Source organism: Myxocyprinus asiaticus, chromosome 4 (genome assembly GCF_019703515.2).
Source record: "Myxocyprinus asiaticus isolate MX2 ecotype Aquarium Trade chromosome 4, UBuf_Myxa_2, whole genome shotgun sequence".
Lineage (NCBI taxonomy): Eukaryota > Metazoa > Chordata > Actinopteri > Cypriniformes > Catostomidae > Myxocyprinus > Myxocyprinus asiaticus.
In genome coordinates, this window is record NC_059347.1 from 28,836,945 (window position 1) to 28,855,621 (window position 18,677).

The window sequence follows — 18,677 nt, forward strand, 5'->3', positions numbered from 1 at the left end:
ATTTTCACAGAGGCTTGTGTAAAGCTATATTAACTTACTTGAACATACGCATGATGGCACCATCTTACCATTTTTAAAGATAAAAATCGTGTCACTGCAATATATTAGAAGCAATTCACATAGATATGACTGGGTTTTAAATCACTAACTGAATGTGTAGTGTAACCAAATAGCTTTCACACGCAAGAAACCATTTTAAAATCAGATGTTTGGAAAGTTGAGCTTAGTGTGGATAATTTTTGTCATTGTAAGAAACTTCATTGAAACCACGCACAATTTGGCCAGTTTATCTATACAAGTCAGTCACGCTTGTCTGCAGAAATTTGGATTTTAGGACTAAAAAATATATAATAATTACTTCAATGAAGATTATGCAATCTGTAATGTGTTTACTTAGTTGACTTAGTTTACAGAAGATCATTTTGCATCTTACAGCGCAATCCTGAGATGTTTGCTTTGAAGTGAAAAATGTAATATTGCTTATGCAGAAACAAATGAAAACAAGCAACAATTTAAATGTCAAGGCTTTTATTTTGACATATTTCAAGAATATATATAAAAAACAAAAACAGGTGGACATAGTAATAAAGTTATTCGGTTCAGTGAAAAAAAAGGGAAGGGGGGTTGTGAGCAGGGCAGACTGAAAAGACTACTAAAAGTCCTTCAATGTGATGGACAATTAACAAATATGGCCTCCCCTGAGACGCAGCACAAGATGCAGGGTGGACTCTTTCTGGATGTTGTAGTCGGACAGAGTGCGACCGTCTTCCAGCTGTTTGCCAGCAAAGATCAACCTCTGCTGGTCAGGGGGAATGCCTTCTTTGTCTTGGATCTTGGCCTTGACATTTTCAATGGTGTCACTTGGCTCAACCTCAAGGGTGATGGTCTTGCCTGTGAGGGTTTTTACGAAGATCTGCATGCCTCCCCTGAGACGCAGCACAAGATGCAGGGTGGACTCTTTCTGGATGTTGTAGTCGGACAGAGTGCGACCGTCTTCCAGCTGTTTGCCAGCAAAGATCAACCTCTGCTGGTCAGGGGGAATGCCTTCTTTGTCTTGGATCTTGGCCTTGACATTTTCAATGGTGTCACTTGGCTCAACCTCAAGGGTGATGGTCTTGCCTGTGAGGGTTTTTACGAAGATCTGCATGCCTCCCCTGAGACGCAGCACAAGATGCAGGGTGGACTCTTTCTGGATGTTGTAGTCAGACAGAGTGCGACCGTCTTCCAGCTGTTTGCCAGCAAAGATCAACCTCTGCTGGTCAGGGGGAATGCCTTCTTTGTCTTGGATCTTGGCCTTGACATTTTCAATGGTGTCACTTGGCTCAACCTCAAGGGTGATGGTCTTGCCTGTGAGGGTTTTTACGAAGATCTGCATGCCTCCCCTGAGACGCAGCACAAGATGCAGGGTGGACTCTTTCTGGATGTTGTAGTCGGACAGAGTGCGACCGTCTTCCAGCTGTTTGCCAGCAAAGATCAACCTCTGCTGGTCAGGGGGAATGCCTTCTTTGTCTTGGATCTTGGCCTTGACATTTTCAATGGTGTCACTTGGCTCAACCTCAAGGGTGATGGTCTTGCCTGTGAGGGTTTTTACGAAGATCTGCATGCCTCCCCTGAGACGCAGCACAAGATGAAGGGTGGACTCTTTCTGGATGTTGTAGTCGGACAGAGTGCGACCGTCTTCCAGCTGTTTGCCAGCAAAGATCAACCTCTGCTGGTCAGGGGGAATGCCTTCTTTGTCTTGGATCTTGGCCTTGACATTTTCAATGGTGTCACTTGGCTCAACCTCAAGGGTGATGGTCTTGCCTGTGAGGGTTTTTACGAAGATCTGCATGCCTCCCCTGAGACGCAGCACAAGATGCAGGGTGGACTCTTTCTGGATGTTGTAGTCGGACAGAGTGCGACCGTCTTCCAGCTGTTTGCCAGCAAAGATCAACCTCTGCTGGTCAGGGGGAATGCCTTCTTTGTCTTGGATCTTGGCCTTGACATTTTCAATGGTGTCACTTGGCTCAACCTCAAGGGTGATGGTCTTGCCTGTGAGGGTTTTTACGAAGATCTGCATGCCTCCCCTGAGACGCAGCACAAGATGCAGGGTGGACTCTTTCTGGATGTTGTAGTCGGACAGAGTGCGACCGTCTTCCAGCTGTTTGCCAGCAAAGATCAACCTCTGCTGGTCAGGGGGAATGCCTTCTTTGTCTTGGATCTTGGCCTTGACATTTTCAATGGTGTCACTTGGCTCAACCTCAAGGGTGATGGTCTTGCCTGTGAGGGTTTTTACGAAGATCTGCATGCCTCCCCTGAGACGCAGCACAAGATGCAGGGTGGACTCTTTCTGGATGTTGTAGTCGGACAGAGTGCGACCGTCTTCCAGCTGTTTGCCAGCAAAGATCAACCTCTGCTGGTCAGGGGGAATGCCTTCTTTGTCTTGGATCTTGGCCTTGACATTTTCAATGGTGTCACTTGGCTCAACCTCAAGGGTGATGGTCTTGCCTGTGAGGGTCTTCACAAAGATCTGCATCTGTCAGTACATAAAGAAAAACACAATTAATAACAGTGTATTACACTAAATATTGACAATTAATTACATGGTAAAAATGGAGGTGGTGGGGAGGGGGTATTGGAAAAATGGGTTGGAAAGAATAATTTCTGCAGAACCATTCGGTTCCTCCGGTGGCACAGAGAAGGCTTAGTGTGTTCCATTAAACTTTAAAAAAAAAAAAAAAAAAAATTATGATTGGTTTCTTTTTAAACACTTATCACTCAATTTATCCTCATGTTTAAGATCTGAATAAAGACATCTACAAAAATGTGAGAACAGCCATAATGAATATGTATCCTGACCCATCCATGAGAATAATATAACTACTTCAGCAGGTTGTTGAAAATCATGTATAATTGTTCTACATTCGAGAACATTTCAGGTGTGTAGGTATATATATATATATATATATATATATATATATATATATATATATATATATACATACACACACACACACATTATAAATAAATAAATAAAAACCGCTAGACGGTATATCCCTTTCCAGAACAATAATGTCATTTAAATATCTAAAATACATATATAAAGCAAACATATTTACACCAAAACCAGTAGGAATAGAAAATAAAGAAATATCTCGGTTTATCTGAAGCAATGGTGCGCAACAGCAGCATGACCGCTTTCTCTAACATGGCGGCGGTCCCGTCACATCCGGGTTCTGTTCACATAGTGCGATGATTCAGCAAAGAGACATTGGGCATCGAACAAACCCGATCGAAAGGAAATATAAAATTTACGCATTATGAAAAAAAATCCCCCAAAAAAACACCCATTTCAGAAATTCAAGATTGGACCCTTTTCATCAAACAATACACTATGAATATCTAGAACGTTAAAATAACCACAGATAATCCAAATGATGGTATCAGACTAAGCAGTCGTTAAAAATCACAACTAACTGATAAGGATTTATACTTAAAAGCTTTATGCATTTTATAATACAGATCGGATGTTCATTCTTACCTTTTATTAAAGCTTGTTGTCTGTAAAAACTCTTCTGTAAATGTACGCCTCCCTCTTCGCGTGCAACTAGAATGTAGATGAATGCGAGCGCTACTGCTTTTATACAAAGCGAGTGGGCGTGACGTTCATGGTACGTCACATAACAAGATCCATCCGCAGTTGAAATCCTTCTGTGTCAAAACATTCAAATATGCTTGTATGTAACTTATATTGGTAGTTTGTAGCGATAATATGTTTTGTATCATTTCATCAAATTGATAATTAATCAATAACATACAGTTACTTAAAAGGAGGTCTCCAGAACATGCGAGAATGGGCTGTTGGTGATTCAGATCTCTGGAATCTGGGGCAGCCAGGCAAAGAGCAGCATAGTGACATTAGAGATAGAAACAACTAGAAACAAACTGGAATGCTGTTATCCCCACAGGAGTGTTTGCTCAATAACAAGGTTTGTTTACATAAATGAACTTTGTTTTGCATTTGTGTTTTAGCCAGGGCTTTAGTTGCATGGACCATCAAACTTCATATATAAAGCAATGTGTGACACAGATAGCATTGCTTTGAAACGTGTTGACCCCAGACATGCTGCAATGAATGTAGGTCATTTTCTTTGGTTGAGCTGACCGACAATACCACAGCCATTATCACTGCATTCACTGCTGTAAAGAATACAAAAATAAATACATTCTTAATTAGTATTTTTGTCTTGTTTTCCAGCAAACATATCTAAACATTCTTAAAACAAGATGAATTTACTTGTCAAGCAAAATGGCAAAATATGTTTTGTCTTGTTTTCAGAGAAATCTAACTAAATTAAGTTTTATGCTTAAAACAAGAAGAAGAAGAAGAAGAAAATAACTATTTGCCAATAGGGTAAAATAAATTAAATTAAAAGGCAATACAATTTGTTTTTCTTACCCCAGGGCAGATTTTTTTTTTCTTGTTTTAAGCATAAAGTTTTGTCAAATTTCTCTGAAAACAAGCCTCAATATCTTATGCCATTTTAAGAATGTTTAGATATTTTTGCTGGAAAAACAAGACAAAAATACTAATTAAGTGTAGCAAACCAACTGTGATAGGATTTTATTACACTTTTTATTATCTTAATGTCTTAGCACCCACAAAGGTAAAGCTTCCCTTTGTTATTATGTGGTAGAGCTAATTACAAGTCATACACATTTCCAGGCATCTGATTCCTATGTAGTTCACAGCAATCTCTTACAACAGTTGGCTATAGAGTATTTGCTGGACAAAGCATTTATACAGTGTTACCGCAGTCAAAAACAAGCTTGTACAAACAAAACAAAACTATAAACAAGATGAACCAGCTCCAAATTTGCTTTGAGGTTTCCTTGAGGTTTATCTCTGATTACCGCCTATGTTAAGCATCCAGTTTAATTGATCTGCTCTTACAGCATTCTGGGTTCACCATTAAAACAAAATACCATAAAATAGTCATCTAAGATAGTTCAATATTATCTGGCTTGTTCTCCAGAAAGAGTTGGCATTGTGAAACTTAGTGGATTACATGGAATCAGGTCTCTGTTGTTCTTGTGTCAGCTTGAACAGCTGTTAAAGATTATCCAGATCCCAGATCACCCAGCTAAACCAGTTTTTGTTTAAAACAGAATAGTTGGGGGAAGTGTTCTTTTTAAACTTAATTCATGAAAGATGAATTAACATTGATGGGATTTAATTCATCGATTGAGGCTTGTATAGAGGTAACCAGGGCAAGATGGTGTAATCAACAGTTTGTTTTTAGGCTTATATATGGCTTTGTCTGCTATTGCATTTGAGTCCCTATAACTCAGCATTTGAAGTCTAAGACTAAAAGTGCTCTATTAAAATCAATGGTTGGTCAGCATTTATGCTCATGTTATAAACTTGAGACTCCTCTTTAAGCTCGCTGCTCTCATTCAAGTGAAAATACTTTGAAGTCATTTTACTTTCTGATGGAGAACTAACAAGGAAGAATTCTTTCTAGGACAAGACATGAAATGCAGCATAAATGTTTTGAAATTCACTGTAAGTTTCCTGGTTACTGTTGCCAGACCCACTGATACATGTCACATGAGATGCAACGTCACCAGACTGAACTCAAAGGCGTGTTTGTTCAGAACCAGATCCTGTGTACCTTGAACTTTCAGGCGACTGTATGTGAGTTATAAAACCTCTGTGTTGTGTATCAGTTGAAGTTGTCAACATGTTCCTGTAACTTAACCTATCATAAATTACATCAGATAATACAGAATACAGAAAAACAATACAGAATGTTCATAAATAAGCCGTTATATTATTTATGACTAGCCTATGTTAAAACAACAATAATAAAAAAGTTTACATTGTTGTTTAAATATCCAGTCAATAATGTAAGCTTATATGATCTCCTACATTAACAAATAAATACATCTTCATAAACACATCTAGTTTTGTCAAAACCCAAAAGGTTTTGGTTTTCAGAACACATCAATAATGTTAGTTCATATTGCATTAACTAACCGCCGAAACTGCCATGTGATGTTTATATTTTTTTATACCTTGTATAAGATGTATTGTTAACACATTACTATAAGTTTTTTTTTTTTTTTTTTTTGGCAAAACAATAAGGTCAATGTATAGCTAACTAATGCATTTAGTTAATGCAATATGAACAAATATGAAATAACAATGAACAATTGTATTTTTATTAACTAACATTAACTAGAGTAATAAATGCTGTAAAAAATATATATATTGTTCATAGTTTGTTCATGAAACCTAATGTTAATGAATGGAACATTATTGTAAAGTGTTACCTATTTTTTTGTCTATATGTACACCTACTAGAATTTTCTGTCTGTTTCGAGGAAAACAAGTTTTTCTTTCTGATCTGATCTTATCTTAGAATTTGTCTCTGGGCTTGTCGTGTTACAACAGCTGAGCAGGAGGAAGCACGTGACGCCGAGGGCAAAATGAGCTGGCAGAAACATGTGACCTAGCCGGTCTACAGTGTTTGTTTGTGTGCTGTTTTGAAACCAGTGGTATAGGTTAACAACAAATTATAGAATGTTCTACAGGCCAGCATGACTTCACATTTTAACCGGGTTACGTTATAGACGACAAACAACTGGTTTTTCAACCACACCACATATAAAATTATAGGACGAATGGCTTGCGTAACTAACGAAGAAGAAAGGTAGGTGTGACCCTCACTTTCATGAATCTCATTCATGGAAGCGCCATATTTAATTTATGACGGGAACGAAAACGAGTCCGTGAGGGATAGATTCAGTTGATGAAACATTGAAAAAATCTTTAAAAAAAAATTTCAGTAGACAAAAAAAAAAAAAAAAAATATATATATATATATATATATATATATATATATATATATATACACACACACACACAACTACGTTAATGAAATTGACATGTAAATTGACTAAATATTTAGCCTAAATACATGAGCCAATAAGGTCTCCAGATGTAGGCCTATGCTGAGACATTTGTGCGCCCAAGATATAAACCATCTTTTTCCAGGGAACGCGACGATGGTCTTGTGAAACACACCGGAGGTTGCCACTGCGGTGCGGTGCGTTTTGAGGTGCGGAGCGCCCCAGATTTACACGTGTTTAATTGCAAGTAAGGAACATCTTTAACAGTTAACGCATTCTCCACAATGACAAAGCACAACAGAGTACAAACTTTCAAAGACATGCTGAACAGCTGACTCGTTAGTACCAATACCATGATTTTGAACATCCCCCAAGTGTGTGTGACTCATGAAAAATGCCACCTACTTATTGTGCCAATTTGTGTTGTGTTTCAGTTGTAGCATTTGCACAAAGAAACAAAATCATCACTTCATTGTGCCAAAATCCCAGTTCACCTTGCTGCAGGTAGACCTATCTCTTCAATGCACTTTTCTATGCAATTCAAAGTATGTACCCAAAGTCTGGTTGGGCTCTGGAGGCTGGATGTTGTAGATGAAGAGATCTTTAAAATATGGTTATTTGAAATCCATGCATTTCCTTACAAAAATCTAGAGTTCTGGCAAACTTGCCAGTCATTATTTTCACATGCAAATGTGTTTGCAGCTCTTCACCAGTAGTGGTGAACCTGCAGCAAATCTTTGGTGACAATGAAGAATGTGCTGCAAACCTCATTTGCTTGTGAAAATTAATGATTGGTGAATTAAACTCTAGATTTTTTATAAGGGTTGAGGAAGACAAATATCTTGTCATGTGTCACAGGGATCAGACAACATAACCACATACACCTTTAACACACACATGGCCAAGCACACATTCTGCAAGATCTGCGGTGTCCAGAGTTTTTACACTCCACGTTCAAACCCTGATGGATTTGGTGAGTTGAGTAGAAAGTGAAACCTTTGTGATGATTCTTTTTTGCTGGTCATTTGTTTGCTGTATGTAAAGAATACATTTGATTGTAGACAAACAGTAGCTAGCTGGAGAGATATGACTGCATTTACATTATTTACATGTGTATTTAGGCTTAAAATTTGGGTATTTTACTTGTTGGTTTACATACACATGTATACACACACCGTATATACATATATGTATATGCAGTATACATGCTGTATATATTTACATCTAAAGGTGCACTGTCATTTGTTTCACTTATCAACATAAAGATTTACACAAGGAAATATTAAAATGAATTTAAAATGATAACATGAGATTAGAAGGTCATTTATTTGATTAGAGTGTCATCCTCCATGCTAGCCACATTGAGATCACATGACCAGTTGCATAGTCTATCTCCGTAACCCCTCTAATGAGAATTTGTTTAATAAATTAATCATGGGTGACAAATGCACCTACAATGGCACTGGTACTGAAAGCTTTTGCAATTCCTTTGATGCTGTATCCATGCTGATAAGTGTCAGTATAAAGTCCAAGACCGCTGTTGTACATACCTTTCAAAACAAAGAAATAACTCCTTGGTGCACCTTTAGTGTAGATTTTAAAATATATTTTTAAATATGTATGTATTTGTATATGCGTTTGGTGTTACAGGTGTGGCACCCCATTGTTTGGACCCTGGTACAGTGGGAAGTGTAACTGTGGAGGATTTCTGTGGACAGAACTGGGAGGAAAGTATGAAGAAACATCACACTATTAGAAGTATGTCAAAACCAACAAGGGACACATAACCTACTGTCCTCTGAGCATTTGAAAGCTGTTGTAGTTATTTGACTTGTATAGTGCTTTCCCATTTCTCAACTATTCATTTGAAATATAACATGAGAACACACAACAATCATTTATGTTTCTAACCAGGGATGTATTATATGAAATTATATAAAAACTGGTATTTTGCTGCTTTAATCCATGTCTGTTAGTTTTAAGGCCATCCATTGCTAGTATCCAAAATAAACTTTCAGTAGATATATGCATTTTAACTGTACTGCCTTTCTCTTCTGGGAAAATGGAAGAAAAATACTGATGATTCATCTTGTATGCCATGTGTGTATACATATTGTGTGAAATACAATGATCTTTAGAATAAGAATGTCCCTTCTCCCTGGCCTACTTTATAATGCCATCTACCTCTGACTAGCAATAACAAGTAGCAAACAGGTTCATGGCTGTCACATAAATTAAAGACTATTGGTTTTAGCGGTTTAAAAAAAGTTATTTTTTCCGTACTGAAACGGCATTCATCAAATAATTTCACAGGGTCTTTATAATTAAGTTGTTGCTCCATATTCATGTCCTCTTTTATTTTTATTTTCATACAAAATTTGTTACATTGTTCTTATTTGTAATATGTATTTATGGATTCATCAGTCAAATAACTCAAAACAGAGAACATCATAAACGTCTAGATTTACATACACAGAACGTGTTCAGTATCACCATACTGAATAAACAGATTTGGTACAGTACTTTTTAATCAGTTTGGATTGGAACAGTGCGTCATTTAGGCCCCTCCGTTAATAAGTCCATTAACAACAGTAAAAGCAAATGTAAACAATATACAGAATCAAATTTTGTCTTCTAACCTATTTATACTCAAAGCAGGCACAAACGGGTTTAGCCATGTTTTGGATTCAGTTACTCTATTAAAAGCTTTAGTGTTCAACTAGACTGACCCTCCCTGGCAAACTTGCTCTCAGAATATTGGATGGTTTGGGATTATGTGTGTAAAGAACTATAATATTCATTATGCCAGCAGTTCTTGTATACCAGGACTGATGCTGGCTGAGCCTTATTAATATGCTTTAAATATATGGCAATTGTTCATTCATTCCCCAAACATACGAAATTGATAAATAAGGGTGTATGAAGGTAGATAAACATGAAGAAAACCTTAAAAAATTTCAGTGCATGAGTTTAGTAATACATGGACAGGAACAGTGCACAAGGACAATTTAAGCTAATACATTTTTACATTCTTTGTTTCCACGGTGATGGCCTGGAATGTGTTTGCAAACATGTAGCGTGAGAACAAGATATAGAGCCGGCGGAACCACAGCAGCTGTGAATGATGACAGAGCATGGCTTTCTGATGAAGATTGAGAAAAGGAAAGAGAAAATTATTACCAAAATAAAATAGAACATAGATCAGTAACTGACATTATATTATAGATTACGGTTGGTTGATTAAGCTGACCTCAAAACAAACTTGGTCGAAGACTTGAATCAAGTGCACAGACACACAAGGCTTAACATGCCACAATCTGTATTGTTCTGTACAGGTGCCAGACTGGCAGGGGCAGTTCAGGCTTTTGCAGGCCAGAGTAACTGTGTCATTCACAGACATCTCAGCAGGATTAGTTAATGTTTACAGTGCATTATGCTTGTTAAGGGTTCGAAGTACTAATGCTTTGGTTAACAACATTAGCCTTATTTAATCTTATCTGTGGAATTGGGCATACACTTTTTTTTCCCCATGAGAATCAATGTTTGTCTTTTTAAAACTTTAGTTATGTTCTGTATTCGAAATGTGCCATGCTGAAGTCTTTTGTCGGAAAAAAGAATCTATACTGAAAAAAAAAGTGAAACATGAAAATCAAAATGCTTGCAAGCCACAACTGATGATTTCCAAGACATTTCTAGTTTTAATTCAGAGGTCATTTTCCCTAATCAGAGCTGAAGTTCTCTGTTTAAGCACCTGATTCATTCAGATACCTTGGCACGCTTATACTCGTCCCATCCAATGATGCAGCAGAAATCGGAGGGGAGGAGCCAGCTGACCGGCAGCTCTAAGACTGACAGATACTTTCTGAGGATGTTAATGGTGTGTAGAGAGAAGATTTGACAACCTGTGAAGAGACGCAGATTATAATAGTCTATGCTTAGTACATTGTCTATTTCAATTATAATTTTTTTTAAAAACCATTGAATGGATTATCATTTATTTAATTAATGAAATAATTTATAATTTAAATAACTTGTGTGACTGGGCATGGTGCTGAGTTTACATACCATTGATAACTATATAAAAAAAAGCAACACTTTTATAATATTTTATTAGATTTAATATTTTATTAAATTACAATGAGTACATCATTGGTAAGTGCCCTTTATTTAAATTGGATTTGTGAAAAAAAAATAAAAAATACATATAAAGGTCCTGGACAAGCTGCTGGACACAGATGAAGCATATTGACCTCTAGTGGTATGAGTGGTGAACTTTTTGTTTGTCACTTTCAAGATTTTACTCTTTTCCATGCTTGGAAATGACTGTGTTAAAATGCCCTTATATTTCCAGGTTTTGCTTGACTGTGGGAACCCTGGAACATGCCTTTGTGTTAGTAGCCAAAAATTGAGTTTACAGACACCACCAGAAAGGAAATTGTCCATGCATGATCAGCTGCAATTTCATGTGACCTTAGTAGGGTGCATATATGCACTTGATAAAGTATACCAGTGGGTGGTGCACTTTACCTAGAAAACATGTTACCGCTGCTACCAATGACAGAATGTTAAAACTTTCTACTGTAGCCTTTCTGTATAGTTAGTTATAGGTGATAATTAAGTAATATCATATTATTAATATTTCATACATTACATTATTAACATATTTAACAGGATGTAATGAGAGACTTACCTTCAGGAAGTCTACCAGCAGAAGCAAGATGGCTGTTGCCAAAGACATAAAGAGAAAAGAGGTATAAATTTATTTAATACACCAAACTCACTTAGAACACAAAATAATAATGATAATAATAATATGGTGTTTTGCAAGAGGATGTAGTAAAATAAGGAACCAGAGAATTACCTGCCATTCATTATTGCCATTCATCATCATTATATGATGATTAGGTACACATTAATACAGCACAATTTTATACGAGTATATTGAATTTTGTATATTGTATGTTATGTTATATCATGAATAAAAACCAAAATATTCCTTGTAAATGTAACCTGCTTAGCCAATATATCTGAATTCTAATTGTGATTTTGTTTCATATAAGGATTTATTTGTGTTTTCTCTCTTTTTCTTCTAAAGGTGCATTCAGTATTTTGTTTTTTGAAGATGTCATCTTGGACTTACACTGACACCTGTTGGTTTGGATGTCAGATGTCGCAGTCAGCCATGATTAATTTTATCTATGAGTGAAAGTATCCAAAAACAAGTGGTTACTGAGATTAAGGGAGTGGTATTCAGCTGTTCATGTGATCCTAACCTGGCAACCCCCATGAGGGGCTTTTATAAGGTTACAGATATGACTGGACTCTGGAGTCTACATCTCATGTGAGTGCTCATGATTGTATACATATGTTAGTTAATTTCTTTAGGAGTAAAACTTTTTCCAATTAAGAAAATTTTATATATATATATATATATATATATATATATATATATATATATATATATATATATATATAAAATACTGAGTGCATCTTTAAGGACACATACACATCTTGAGGTCTGAGGGTTTTTTCAGATTAGAATGAGCTCTAAATTCATATCCAATTCCTAGAACTCTCTGTCATGCCCTGGCTCTTCTAGTCACACCACCTGTGCAGGCCCAGATGCTCAGCCCGAGATGACCCAGTATCTGCGTCTTAACTTTCCCACTGCATTCTCTCTCAGACACACACAAACAAATACTTCTGCCACAGCACAGAACTGCCATAGCAAAGACTTGTAATTAGTAAAAGCTGTTACATTTTCATTTTTTTAAAAGTCAGAAGTCTGAGAAAATTGGCTCAGTTCCTTGAAAACCAAACATTGCTCAATAACACTGTTTGTTCTAACTGTTTTACAGCAAGCCTTTTTATTTATTTTTTATGAAGCACTTGAGGAACAAAAGCTGTCTGATCCAAGATTGAGGCTGGTTTTTCTCCCCCTCTGAACTGATTTGCTTGTCTCTCGGAATGTGGACAAGTATATGTGTATTTGTGGTACATTATCAACAGTAGATATGTTTGTGTGTTTCTCTGTTAGTGTGTGATGTTATGAATGTAATTTGAGTGGTTCTTCAAGTGTATTTTCTTGTGTGTATATTTATAAACTTGTTTTTTTAAGAATGTTCATACTTTGTTCACATGTTAAGGTTTGGCTAGATGTGTGTTTGTTTTCTGATGTAATTAGATTGTGAATATGACTGCAGTTTTGTTGTATGTTTCTTGGTTCCTTTTTGTTAGTTATGGCAAGTGTTTGTGCTCTGCAAATGCTGGGCTAAAAGACTTCAGGAAAAGTTTCAGAAAAATTAACTCTTGAGTTTCTTTGTCTGATTGCATGAAAACCCAGCTAAGAGCACAATGTGTCTCTATCTAACGAAAGATCAGCCGTAATCAACCGCAATGTTGTTCTTCGTTACAAGATTGTGTTACTTGTTTTGTAATTTTTAAATGAAAAGATTACAAAGAAAGTAACTTTGCAAAGATCAAACCATATAAGATTCAAAGAGACAAGAGTCCAATGCTTATATTTTGCATTTATCTAATTTATTAGGATTATTTTCATTGTAAATGAAGAAGTAACAACAATGGTAAAATTCTGAGGGAATTGAAAAAGAAACATGAATTTTACAGTCTTCCTATTAATGTAAGAGTTAGAGTGTTGGGAATGTGATTTATTGATAGAAATGCTGCAGTGCATTTAGAAAAATCTAAACAATTTGGCTAATAGGTTTTCTAGAAATTTTCACTGTATTTTGAAGTGCTCACGATAACAATATTGTGCATGTTAATTATCATGGTATACCTTATTATTGAATATCGGCAAATGTCTACCTGAGGGCCTTGGAGATGGCAATATGATTGGCATGTCCACTCACACCTCTGCCATCAAATGTCAGTACCTGCGGAGACAGACCATAAACCACAGACAGATCAATACACTGCCAACACCACATGAAGTCCACCTTTAACCAAGAAGTCATATTTAACTTCAGGTACTTACTGAGTGCATTTCACTGTGAGACAACATTTAAAAGGCAAAGTTCAAAATAGTCTGTTATGATATAATGATATCGATTATGGAAATGCATTATGCAATGTCCATGTAAAATACATATATTTGTAATAATTGCAATATGAACAATCAAACCAAAAAATATCTTAAACATTCAGTGGCGTTTAAAGAGACACATTTATCCTTTGCTGCAGATCCAGAGGTGGAAAGGTTGTCTATATTTGTTTTGTTTTCCACTGTTTATTTGTTGCTGACTTTACATGTTCAGTAAAAATCAAAAATCCTGCCCTAATCTTTGTTATTAAAAGTTTTTATTGATTCCATATAACATATATATATAAAAAAAACAAAATATTTGGAATCACTTTATATTATTTACAACCATTCCTCCTGTACGTTAACCACCCCACACAAACAGATACACCAGTGGTCAAATACAATTGACAAAGACACACAAACGGACAATAAAACAGAAGAAAATATTTAGAAATACATTTGAAAAAAGTATATGTTCAAAAACAAAAAGGCTACAACATACACATTTAAAACAATACGTCTCCCTCCACTGCCCCTCCCCGAGAGCCCTCCAAAAAGGCCAAATAGCTGCCCCACCTCCTGATGAACATATCCATGTTGCCTAGCCTTCTATATGACAACTCTTCCCAAGCTGCTACCCAGCCCATCTCCTCGCACCACTCACGAAACGAGGGGGCTCCAGCTGACTTCCATCCTCTAAGGATAACCTGTCCGCCCACCATAACACTGGCCAGGATCCAATTATTCATGTACTTATCTCCTACATCAATGACCGCCCCGTCACCCAAAATACAGAGCCTGGGGCAAAAGGAGATCCGAGTACCCAATACGTCGCCCATAAAATTCTGGACCCTCAACCAGAACTCCTGTATCTTACGACACCCCCAAAAAACATGGGTGGTGTCTCCATCTTCTGAATGGCATCGCCAGCAGGTGGGTGTGTCCTTAAGACCAAGCCTATACAATTTAGAAGGGGTCCAATAAAATATATGTAGAATCTTAAATTGCATAAGGCGCACCCTTGCATCTCTAGATGCAGACTTGACATTTTTAAGAATCCTAACCCACACTCCCTCCTCCAAAAACAAATGTTAATCTTCCTCCCATAATCTTTTGAGCGAATTTAAAGCTCCGTCCCCCAGACTCTGAATTAGCAGGGAGTAATACACTGATGCCTCATGACCTTTTCAAAAAATCACCACTCCCAGAGTATCTGCCGCACTAGGGGGGTGCGTGCCACTCCCAAAACAGTGCAGAGTAGGTGGCGCAGCTGTAAATACTTATAAAATTGAGATCTGGGAATCCCAAAATTTTGAACCAAATTTTCAAAAGGTCTCAATACTCCACTCTCATATAGGTCACCGAGTGTATTAACCCCCCTCATAATCCAATCTGACCAACAGAAAGGGGACTTATTAATACATAGTTTAAGGTTCTGCCATATGCTCGAGGCTACGTTTAAATAAATATCCGAATTAAACACTCTGGACACTTTTGTCCATACCGCGTGCAAATGCAAAATAACAGGGTGTGACTTAACTTCTCCGATTAATTTGATCGAAAGGCTTTGCAGAGGCGAGATGGGGCAAGAGCTTCCTTTCAATACAAAACCAGAGAGGAGCTCTCTCAGGTGTAAGCAACCAATGAGCCAAATGTCTGAGACCAAATGCATAATAATAAAACAAAATCTTGGGTTGGCCTAACCCACCTTTGTCAATCGGCCTATGTAACTTATTGAAATTTAACCTGGCACACTTACCATTCCAAATGAAGGACTTCGCTATACTATCAAATTGCTTGAAATAAGAGAGGGGGACATCTATAGGGAGAGACTGTAACAGGTAGTTGAATTTTGGAATACAATTCATTTTAATTACATTAACCTTCCCAATCCTCGATAAATGTAATGAAGCCCACCTGCTGACATCATTCAAAAACCTTTTTATTAAGGGATCAAAATTAACTCTGACTAAATCAGACAAATTTGCTGGGAATAAAATTCCCAAATACTTAATGCCCTGTTTGGGCCACTGGAAGGCACCCGGCTGGAAGGCCGTTACTGGACAGTACACTGTCAAAGCCAAAGCTTCGGATTTAGACCAATTGACTTTGTATCCTGAGAACTTGGAAAAGGAATTAATAATTCTGTGGAGGCAAGGCATATATCTAGTGGGGTCGGAGACGAATAATAAAATATCATCTGCGTAAAGCAGAAGCTTATGCGCCACACCTCCCGCAATCACCCCTGGAAAATCATCCTCCTTTCTTATAGCAGCTGGTAATGGTTCCAGGGCAAGACAGAACAATAATGGGGAAAGAGGGCAACCCTGCCGGGTGCCACTATTCAGAGTAAAATAATCTGAAATTAATCCATATGTTTGTACTGCTGCTACAGGGTGTCTATAAAGTAACTTAATCCAACCAATAAATGCACTCCCAAACCCATACATTTCCAAAATCTTAAAAAGATAATCCCATTCTACCATATCAAACGCCTTTTCGGCGTCAAGTGAGATGGCAGTGACCGGAGTCTGATCATTCACTACTGACCACATGATATTGATGAGACGCCTGATGTTATCAGAAGAGCTGTGGCCCCGAATAAACCCCACCTGATCTATATGTATAAGAGATGTCATAACCTTACTTAATCGATTAGCCAAAATTTTTGACAACATTTTTACATCTAGTTGGATCAGGGAGATTGCACGGTAACTTTTACACTCGCTTGGACCTTTGTCCTTTTTAAGAATCAGACTGATCCGGGCTTGTGTCATGGTTGGAGGAAGCTTTCCATTCTTTAGTGATTCCGTATAAACTTCTAACAAAAATAGAGCCAGTTCTGTAGCATAGGATCTAAAGAATTCTGCGGCAAAACCATCTGGCCCCGGAGCCTTGCCAGTAGGTAGGGACTTAATTACCTCGTCAAGCTCCTCCAAGGTTATCTCAGAATCAAGAGAGTTTTTTTGCTAAGTCGTCAGTTTAGGAAGATCTAATGGTTCCACAAAGTTTCTAATGTCTTCATCAGTAGACGAAGACATGGAACTATAAAGATCAAGTTAGAACTCTTTAAAGGCATTATTAATATCAATATCCGAGGTAATGGTAGAAAGAGACTCTCTCTGCTTTATATATCTAGCCAAAAGCTTCCCTGCTTTGTCTCCCGACTCAAAGTATGACTGTCTTGCCCTGAATAACCAAAACTCCACTTTCCGCGACAAAATATTATTATATCTATATTTCAATCGGGTCAGTTCTCTGAGGCCATCAGATGACATACGATGCTTCAGCTCTGCCTCTGCACTTTTAATATTTCCTTCCAACTCCACAAGTTCTCGTGCCTTGGATTTTTTGATGAATGAGGCATATTGTATTATCCGACCCCTAAGAACCGCCTTTAGTGCCTCCAAAGCCAAGCTCACAGAGGATACTGAGGAACAGTTGGTCTCCATTTAAACACTGATTTCAGTCTTTAACATTTGTTGGAAATCAGGATTTTGTAAAAGGGATACATTAAGGCGCCAACTATATGATTTATTTTTCTCTATATGTGGCAACACCTCTAAACTCACCAGGGCGTGATCCGAGACTAAAATGTTTCCAATTGTGCAATCATCAACAGATGAAATGAGGGATTTGGATATAAAAAAAATAAAAAAAAATCTATTCTAGAATACAGTGGTGTGAAAAAGTGTTTGCCCCTTTCCTGATTTCTTATTTTTTTGCATGTTTGTCACACTTAAATATTTCAGATCATCAAACAAGTTTAAATATTAGTCAAAGATAACACAAGTAAACAAAAAAATTCAGTTTTTAAACGAAGGTTGTTATTATTAAGGGAAAACAAAATCCAAACCTACATGGCCCTGTGTGAAAAAGTGTTTGCCCCACCTGTTAAAACATAACTGTGGTTTATCACACCTGAGTTCAATTTCTCCTGTGGTTTATCACACCTGATTACTGCCACACCTGTTCTCAATCAAGAAATCACTTAAATAGAACCTGCCTGACAAAGTGAAGTAGACCAAAAGATCTTCAAAAGCTAGACATCATGCCAAGATCCAAAGAAATTCAGGAACAAATGAGAAAGAAAGTAACTGAGATCTATCAGTCTGGAAAAGGTTATAAAGCCATTTCCAAAGCTTTGGGACTCCAGAGAACCACAGTGAGAGCCATTATCCACAAATGGCGAAAACATGGAACAGTGGTGAACCTTCCCAGGAGTGGCCGGCCGACCAAAATTACCCCAAGAGCGCAGCGACGACTCATCCAAGAGGTCACAAAAGACCCCACAACAACATCCAAAGAACTGCAGGCCTCACTTGCCTCAGTTAAGGTCAGTGTTCATGACTCCACCATAAGAAAGAGACTGGGCAAAAATGGCCTGCATGGCAGAGTTCCAAGACGAAAACCACTGCTGAGCAAAAAGAACATTAAGGCTCGTCTCATTTTTGCCAGAAAACATCTTGATGATCCCCAAGACTTTTGGGAAAATACTCTGTGGACTGACGAGACAAAAGTTGAACTTTTTGGAAGGTGTGTGTCCCATTACATCTGGCGTAAAAGTAACACCGCATTTCAGAAAAAGAACATCATACCAACAGTAAAATATGGTGGTGGTAGTGTGATGGTCTGGGGCTGTTTTGCTGCTTCAGGACCTGGAAGACTTGCTGTGATAAATGGAACCATGAATTCTGCTGTCTACCAAAAATCCTGAAGGAGAATGTCCGGCCATCTG

The 18,677-nt window shown here is 37.5% G+C and overlaps 3 protein-coding genes across 5 annotated transcripts in view; 1 reads left to right on the forward strand and 2 right to left on the reverse strand.

The window, feature by feature from the left end:
* Positions 1-511: 511 nt before the first annotated feature.
* Positions 512-3,641, reverse strand: LOC127440157 (polyubiquitin-C-like). Its single transcript, XM_051696606.1, has 2 exons — positions 3,521-3,641; positions 512-2,515 (listed from the first exon to the last, which is right to left on the reverse strand). Exon 2 carries the CDS (start codon positions 2,513-2,515, stop codon positions 680-682), a length of 1,836 nt encoding a protein of 611 aa, XP_051552566.1. The 5' UTR covers positions 3,521-3,641; the 3' UTR covers positions 512-679.
* Positions 3,642-3,706: 65 nt separating this feature from the next.
* cenpv (centromere protein V) lies at positions 3,707-13,687 on the forward strand. Of its 2 annotated transcripts, XM_051696614.1 has the most exons (10): positions 3,707-3,968; positions 5,572-5,677; positions 6,405-6,695; positions 7,040-7,141; positions 7,329-7,398; positions 7,753-7,867; positions 8,545-8,652; positions 11,566-11,645; positions 11,990-12,235; positions 12,753-13,687. In XM_051696614.1, the coding sequence occupies exons 3-9, from the start codon at positions 6,667-6,669 to the stop codon at positions 12,098-12,100; spliced, it is 615 nt and encodes a 204-aa protein (XP_051552574.1). In that variant the 5' UTR covers positions 3,707-3,968; positions 5,572-5,677; positions 6,405-6,666; the 3' UTR covers positions 12,101-12,235; positions 12,753-13,687. The 2 variants fall into 2 exon arrangements, with proteins under 2 accessions (XP_051552574.1, XP_051552575.1); XM_051696615.1 differs by lacking the exon at positions 5,572-5,677.
* The window catches only part of LOC127440160 (N-acetylglucosaminyl-phosphatidylinositol de-N-acetylase-like), a 34,249-nt gene continuing 24,790 nt past the window's right edge, over positions 9,219-18,677 (reverse strand). The window contains exons 4-7 of one of the 2 annotated variants that reach the window (XM_051696612.1): positions 13,723-13,790; positions 11,585-11,616; positions 10,663-10,796; positions 9,219-10,036 (exon numbers count right to left, since the gene is read on the reverse strand). In XM_051696612.1, the coding sequence (XP_051552572.1) occupies positions 9,908-10,036; positions 10,663-10,796; positions 11,585-11,616; positions 13,723-13,790 (363 nt within the window). In that variant the 3' untranslated portion in view covers positions 9,219-9,907. Of the gene's footprint in view, positions 10,037-10,645; positions 10,797-11,584; positions 11,617-13,722; positions 13,791-18,677 lie in introns of both variants that reach the window. The other variant, XM_051696613.1, reaches the window with a different exon arrangement.